This window comes from Anopheles cruzii, unplaced genomic scaffold (genome assembly GCF_943734635.1).
Source record: "Anopheles cruzii unplaced genomic scaffold, idAnoCruzAS_RS32_06 scaffold00454_ctg1, whole genome shotgun sequence".
In the NCBI taxonomy this organism is placed as follows: Eukaryota; Metazoa; Arthropoda; class Insecta; order Diptera; family Culicidae; genus Anopheles; species Anopheles cruzii.
Window position 1 is genome coordinate 1 of NW_026454057.1, and position 7908 is coordinate 7908.

Genomic DNA, 7908 nt, shown 5'->3' on the forward strand with positions numbered 1-7908 from the left:
TTTCTACATGTTCGACTCGAAGACACTTATGAGCGAACAACTTCCTGGCACTAGTCATGCGCTCACGGTCCGCAAGCGGATGCTACGTCTTTGGAGCAACTTTGTCAAGTATGGGTAAGTGACACGAACCGCTTTCGGCCGATTAGTTGGGGAAGTGTGTATGCATTGGTCTAACTGGTCTCTGGTTTCAGAAACCCTACTCCGGATGTGGATCCTTTGTTGCAGAATATTGTGTGGCCACAGCTAGAGGACGGCACGATCAATGTCGTGCTAAACATTGACCACGACCTGGTGCTAAGATCGAATCCCATCGCTTCTCGCTACGAGTTGTGGCAGAGTTTGAAGCATCGGTACTCGAATACCAGGCTGTTCAATAAGTTTTGAGCTCCAGTAACAGAAGGCGTTTGCCGAATTTTAACGTGGTCGTACAAGTTTTGAAGACGATCCACGTCAAGGACGTCCAAAAACAGTAGCAACACTTGAACTTGTAGGAAAAATAAAGCATATGGTATTGGGAAATCGTCGAGTGACTGAAAGAGATTTAGTAGAAGCCCTAGGCATCTGGGCTGTGGCTGTGTAAGCAATAGTTTGACTGAAGTATTGGGTTTCAGAAAGCTGTGTGCACAATGCGTGCAGCATTCGCTAAAAATGGAATACAAACACATTCGACTGCAACCATCTCGGCACCAGAAGAAACAAATCCTTTAACAGCAGGACAATGCAGCCTGTCACAAGAGCATTTTGACAATGGCAAAAGTCCATGCATTAAAGTTCGAATTGTTGAAGCATCCACCTTGTTCTCTAGATTTGGCCCCTAGTGACTTCCATCTGTTTCCAGTCTTTAAAAACATCAAACATGGAAAGCGTTTTTCGTCAAATAATGTTGTCATAACAGCTGTGGAAGCGTATTTTGAAGCCCTTCCAGTTTTTAACTTCAGGAATGGAATCCATAAATTGGAGTCTCCTTGGAACAAGTGTATTGATGTTCAGCAAGGTCAGAAAATAGCATTTTTCTTATCGAACCGCTAAACTTATTGAGCAACCCAGTAAAACCCACGAAAAAAGAAACACATGGCGGTAATACTAGGTGTGTGCGTTGAGAAGTGAAATACAAAAAATGTTTCTAAAATTTTTATGCAAATTTCTATTTTATTCAAAGTATGTGCCATCGTTAGCTATACATTTCTCCTATCTCTCTGCTTAATCATGGATTCCCAGACGAAAGAATGCTTCGACTTTTTAAGTAAACTAATTAGTCATCCAATTTCGACTTCCTCGTGGAAAAACGAAGGGCTGCTCAGCCAATACGTGTCCCATCGATGAAAATGAATGATATTCGGAAAGAACCAAGTCTGGTGAATAACGCGGGGAGGGATAGCAACTCCCATCCAAGTGATTTGATAGTATCCTCAAACAGTTTTGTTTTTTGGGGGGCCTCGTGCTTGTTTCCATGAGCCACCAGGCGCCCCCATTGGAATTGCATTTTGGTCGTTTTTCGATCAATGCATGGTTCAAATTGATCATTTGTTGTCAGTAGCGATCGGAATTAACGTTTGCATCAGATTTTAGGAGCTTGTGAAACACCACACCTTTCTGTCCCATCAGAAAGTCCGTTTTTTGGAGTCCTTCGACGCTTTTTTTTGTTAAGTCAAAATCGCCATTTTGAAGTTTTTTAAACCACTCAAAGCACAGCGATCTTCCAAAACCAAGTCCCGACAAGCATTTGGTGCGATTCCGAAGCAGTTTTCTTCAAGAGGAGCAGAAAAATTGTAATGTCCGCGAAATGTCATTTTCAGGCACAAAAGTTGGCATGGTCTAACCCTTTCAACGGTCGTTTGATAACTGATTAATTTTTTTTGCGACCCGGACTGATTTACCTGATGTCAAAATGAGGTAATGATGAATGAACCGCAAAACTGGGAAGTCCCAATCGGCAGGTACAGCCATCATTCTAAAATTTCACTTCTCAACGCACACACCTAGTAATAGGGAACGAAAATGAAGGCGAAGCGAAACCGGTGATGGACCTTTGGACCCCGCAATTATGACATCGATAGAACACGCCCGCGATTAAGAGATTCAGACGCATTACCCACACGAGTCCGAGGAACGTTATTGACGCGAAATAAAAATAGCTCACCGCGTAGCTCACTCTCACTCTCGTTCGGGACTGACCGGCTTCCAAGTCGGCAGTACCGGTGTGTCTGCCGTAGTGTGCGGTTCAACTGGACGAAGTGAACCGTCCGAAGCGTCCGTCATGTTTGCGGTACTGTTGGCGCTTGCGGCGACAGCCGCAGCGCTGCTCTACTATTACGCCAGTCGCAGCTTCCGCTACTGGACTGACCGTGGCATCCCGCAGCTCGAGCCAACGCTACCGTTCGGCAACATGCGGGGCATGGGCAAGGAGTTCAGCTTTAACGAGCTGCTCGATCGCGCCTACCGGCGTTTCCGCGACCAATCGCCGGTAGCCGGACTCTACTTTCTCACCAACCCGGTGCTGATCGTGAACGATCTCGATGTGGCGAAGCAGGTGCTGGTGAAAGACTTCGGCAGCTTCCACGATCGCGGGCTGTACGTGAACGAGCGGGACGATCCGCTGTCGGGCCATCTGTTCTCGATCGCGGGCGAACGGTGGCGCTATCTGCGCCACAAGCTCAGCCCAACGTTCACGTCCGGCAAGATTAAGGCCATGTTCGGGACGATCCGCACGATTGGCGTAGAGTTTTTGGCCGGCGCTGAGCAGTACATCGACCGCGGCGTGCCGATCGACATCAAGAAGCTGAGCCAGTGCTTCACCTGCGACGTGGTGGGCTCATGTGCCTTCGGCTTGGAGTGTAACGCGCTCAAGAATGGCAACGCGAAGTTGCTCGAGGTTGGCAACAAGGTGTTCCGCCAGACACCGCTGCGCATGATGTACTCGATGGTTCTGTCGGTACTTCCGCGCCTTTCGCGTGCCCTACGCCTTCCACTGTTCCCGCGGGACGTGTCCTCGTACTTTATAGGCGTGGTGAGCGAAACGGTGGCGCACCGTGAGCAACACGGCGTCGAACGGTCCGACTTCCTGAACCTGCTGATTCAGCTGAAAAACCGAGGCACGGTGGAGGACGGCGGTGACCACGCCACCGAGAAACTCACCCTGGACGAAGTGTCCGCCCAGGCGTTTGTGTTTTTCTTCGCCGGCTTCGAAACGTCATCGACCACACTCTCGTTCGCGCTCTTTCTGCTCGCCAGCCACCCGGAAGTGCAGGAGCGATGCCGGAAGGAGATTCTGGAAAAGCTGGCTCACGGCACCGACGAAGGGTTGATCACGTACGAGGCACTCAAAGAGATGACGTACGTCGACCAGGTGATCAATGGTAGGTGACCCCTGGCGAAAGGATGCCGCACTGCCGCTACAAAGTGTTCCGTTTTCGATTTGGCAGAGACGCTGCGCATCTATCCGCCGGTCGGGCAATTGATGCGTTCCGTAACGCAGACGGTCCACCTCGAGGCAGCCAACTTGACGCTCAAGAAGGGTGACATGGTGTTGATACCGATCTACTCGTACCACCACGATCCGGACCTGTTTCCCGAGCCGGAGTGCTTTCGGCCGGAGCGATTCGCACCGGAAGCTGCCGAGGGTCGCCATCCGCTTGCGTTCCTGCCGTTCGGCGAAGGTCCGCGCAACTGCATCGGGATGCGATTCGGGCTGCTGGAGGCAAAGTTCGGGGTCGTGCAGCTGCTCAGCCGGCTACGCTTCACCGTCGATCCGCGCACTGAAGTCCCGCTGCGGTTGGCCAAAAACACCGGATTCCTCCAGGTGGACGGCGGCATTTGGTTGAATGCCACCAGGGCGTGAGCGAGCGATACAGTGTTTGCGTATATAGTGCCATATAGTGATTGGATTCTAAGCTACCGATTACTTGACTTCATTATGGAAATTGTAAACATTGAGTAAAACTTTTGACATTTAAGAAACGGGACGCTATACGCTTGCGGAAAGTTCGGAAACTTAAAATTAAAAATTCCGAGGGCAATTAAAATTATTTCCAGGGTGGTGAGTCTTGAACTCAAACTGCACAACAAAGCTGATTTCACAGGAAACCCACACATCGTGCAAGAGAAGCCAATGCACCCACAACGAGTGACTGTCGCGGTCAGGATTTTGGTCTGGTGGGCCGAGAAATGTTAGCTGATTAGTTCTTCGGCGAAATTGAAGCTAAAAACTTGGACGACATTTGGTTCCAAGAAGGCACCCCATCTTCAGAACCCAAACACCAAATGGACCGGCCTTTATATCGTACAGGCAGCAGTGTCGAAGGACAAACATTCAGACGCCTTCTAACGGAACCGACTTTTTGATGGTTCCTCATTGAAGCATCAAACCGCAGAGGGTGATGGGCTAAAATTAGAATCGCGTTTGATAATTGAATCCACAGCACAGCGGCCGGCTGGAAACGCCCTAGATCTACGCAGTTGCGCGTATCTTGTCCCGTCCAGTGTGTATGAGTATCGACGCAAGGGAATTAAGAGGCCTACCGACGCGTATCTCGCACCGAAAGCGATACCAGCACCACTGTAGAGCGCTTTGTCGGTGGGCGTGATGTAGCGGAGCAGTCGTTCGTTGATGACCGCAGAATCGACACACAAACCGGTCACACGGCTCGCTGTTAGTTTGCTCTTGACCGTGGCCGAGGGCAGTCGTGGTAGGTTCCGCTTACGAGATTATTTACAGATCAGTGGCCCAGACGCGGCTGTGTTGCGATGGATTACGTCAGTGTGCTGCTATACCTGGTGCTGCCCGTTCTGGGTCTGGCGTACTACTACACCCGGCAGCTGTACCGCTACTGGGACCAGAGAGGGATCCCGCAGCTGGAGGCATCGTTTCCGTTGGGCAACATGAAGAACGTTGGCCGGACGCTACACTTCAACGACGTGCTGCAGTTGGCCTACGATATGGGCAAGTCGTTGTCCAGACCGTTCGCCGGGATGTACTTTATGCTCAAGCCCGTGCTGATCGTGACGGACCTGGACATGGTGAAGTGCATGCTGGTGAAGGACTTCAACAGCTTCCACGATCGCGGGTTGTACGTGAACGAGCGGGATGATCCGCTGTCGGGCCATTTGTTTGCGATCGACGGCGAGCGATGGCGATACTTGCGCAATAAGCTTAGCCCCACGTTCACGTCCGGCAAGATCAAGGCCATGTTCACCACGATATGTGAGATAGGTGATGAGTTTTTGACGTCCGTCACAAAGTACGTCGATCGCGGTGAGCCCATCAACATGAAGCTGCTCTGCCAGTGCTTCACCTGCGACGTGGTGGGTTCGTGTGCCTTCGGACTGCAGTGTAACTCGTTGAAGAACGAAGGCTCGAAGCTACTCACGATTGGCGATGAAGTGTTCAAACCGCCGGTCTGGCGCAACATGTACATCTTCCTGCTGATAACATTCAAAGAGTGGGGTCGCAAGCTGCGCCTGCGTGTCTTACCGTCCAGCGTGTCATCCTACTTTATCAGTCTGGTGCGAGAAACGGTGGAGCACCGCGAGAAGAACCTTATCGAGCGGCCCGACTTTCTCAATATGTTGATCCAGCTGAAGAACAAGGGAACCGTGGAGGAGGGCGAGGCCGATGGACCCCAGGACAAGCTAACACTCGATGAAGTGGCCGCTCAGGCGTTCGTGTTTTTCTTTGCCGGTTTCGAAACGTCATCGACCACGCTCTCGTTCGCGCTGTACGAGCTGGCCAACAACCGCGACATCCAGGAGCGGGTGCGCGAGGAAGTGCTCGACAAGCTGCGGCTCCACGGCAACAAGATCACGTACGAGGCGCTCAAGGAAATGACGTACCTCGATCAGGTCATCAACGGTAATAGTGGGCCAGCTCGAATGGGGTCTTCGTTACTACCGATCTAACCTTTTCACTCTTTGTTTCCCTTCCAGAGACGCTTCGAATGTACCCACCGGTACCGCAGCTGATTCGCGTCTCGACCAAGCCGTACCACGTGGAAACGGAGAAGTTTACGCTCGAGAAGGACTGCATGCTGATGGTGCCCATCTACTCGATACACTACGATCCCGCGCACTACCCGAATCCGGAACGGTTTGATCCGGACCGTTTCGCGCCGGAAGCGGTTCAGGCGCGCCATACCCACGCATTCCTACCGTTCGGCGATGGGCCCCGCAACTGCATAGGAATGCGGTTTGGGCTGCTGGAGGTCAAGTTCGGTATCGTGCAGCTGGTGAGCCGACTGCGGTTCACGGTCAGCTCACGGATGCAGCTTCCGATGCGCATGTCTAAAACGGCCGGCATACTGGAGGCGGAAGGCGGCATCTGGTTGGATGCCACCAAGTTGTGAGTGAGCGAGCGAGGCGGTGCAGGAAATTAACTACCAACACTGGTGCACCCGTTCACCGGAACATGCACCCTACGGATATATGCTTCTTTAATCGTACTAACCCAATATTACACTGCGATGTACCCTAATGCCACGATTCGTTTTTAAAATTACTAATATTAGCAATGAACATTCGTTCAAGGAGTGGTTTTAAACGAGTAACATAAAGAAAAGTCGAATAAAAGACAAAATACAGGAACAGGAAGTGAGATTTTTGATGGCTTTTCTGAGTGATTTCCTTTTCCCCTTGTCGGGTTCACCGATCCGGACGGCCCTTGGGACAGTTCAATTTGCAAATTAGATTGATTTTATCACGGTGTCCATTCCACGTGTGCCCCGGCCGAGCCAAACGATAACTCACCGGAGTCCACACCGTCCCTTGGCCGAAGGCACACCTCGTTTAAATAACGGTGAAACCGTACCGGACGATAAATCAACCTTCACAGGAAGCGCGAGTCTGGTAGGGCGGGTTCCGCGCCTAGAACTCACTCGGCCTTATAATTTCCAACAATAGAGCGATAAATGTTTGAGCTTCGGTGAAGCATATTTTGCGCCACGGCCCCCGCAGGATCTGCGCGATTGTTTGGCCGTGTAATAAATTACAATTATGCCGCTCCCCGGGTCCGCGGGAATCACGAATGGGTATGTGGTATCTATTGTGCTGCCAAGTGAATGCATGTGAAAGGCCGCGTGTCACCGTGGCCGCGAAGCGGTGTGACAAATTAGGCACGAGGCTTCAAAAGGGACGACTCCGGAGACGAATTTTTGGGGGAGCTTTGGGGCCCCGAACGGTTGACGATAAATTTGTCGAATCAATAGGCGGCCGTCGATGAGTGAGGGCACGCGTGTGTGGCGCTCCCGCCCAATGCCCACCGCTGGCTTGTTCCATTTTGCCATGGAAAATGATTTTTCATTCGCGTCGCCACGGTGGTTGCCGTGCGGCCGTTGGCATGGAAACGCCGCGTCACCGTGGGTTGCATTGTGGAAATGAAAGTAATATTTCTTCTTCCACACACACGCACTGGGGATTCCCGCGGGTCCTGGGGTACCGCACGGTGCCATTCCGAATTGTGCCCGAAGCGAAATTGAATTTAATTTTATTTGTCCCCCATTCCCGAGGATGTCTCTCGATGTCACATCGTCCTTCAGCTGGCGGGCGTGATGTTACATCGCGTTCAAACGGTGCTGAATCTGCCGATCTCGCTCGCTCGTTGTTTTGGCGGTTTATTTTGTACCGTGCCAGATGCTTTGCGGTTGGTCTGCATCTAGGCGCTGAACTTTGATCGATCTCGGATGGGACACCCACCGTATAATTGAGCGAGGCGGACAAATGGCGGTTGTGGGGCGTAAAACCGAAAATTCTGGCTGCAATTTACGAGTGCGACTGGCGTGCGCACATTAAAAAAGGGGCCAGTTAAATGATGTTCCCCGGGCACCCCGAAATGGGCCCATAAAAGTGGGCCGTGTGGTGTGCATTTGGCCGTTTGCTCTCGTTGACGATGAACGCGGACGGTCTGGCAATATGGTACGG

The 7908-nt window shown here is 51.6% G+C and overlaps 1 protein-coding gene across 1 annotated transcript; it reads left to right on the forward strand.

Annotated features, from left to right (window-relative positions):
- Positions 1-2257: 2257 nt before the first annotated feature.
- On the forward strand, positions 2258-6338 carry LOC128276080 (uncharacterized). The gene is made up of 4 exons (XM_053014549.1): positions 2258-3356; positions 3423-3834; positions 4704-5848; positions 5923-6338. Exons 1-4 carry the CDS (start codon positions 2258-2260, stop codon positions 6336-6338), a joined length of 3072 nt encoding a protein of 1023 aa, XP_052870509.1.
- The last annotated feature ends 1570 nt before the right edge of the window (positions 6339-7908 follow it).

Excerpts from the sequence above, each read along its gene's own strand:
- LOC128276080 (XM_053014549.1), top strand. The coding sequence starts at position 2,258 with ATGTTTGCGGTACTGTTGGCGCTTGCGGCGACAGCCGCAGCGCTGCTC. Across the intron at positions 3,357-3,422 it reads CGTCGACCAGGTGATCAATG|AGACGCTGCGCATCTATCCG; the intron begins GTAGGTGACCCC and ends TCGATTTGGCAG. Across the intron at positions 5,849-5,922 it reads CCTCGATCAGGTCATCAACG|AGACGCTTCGAATGTACCCA; the intron begins GTAATAGTGGGC and ends TTTCCCTTCCAG.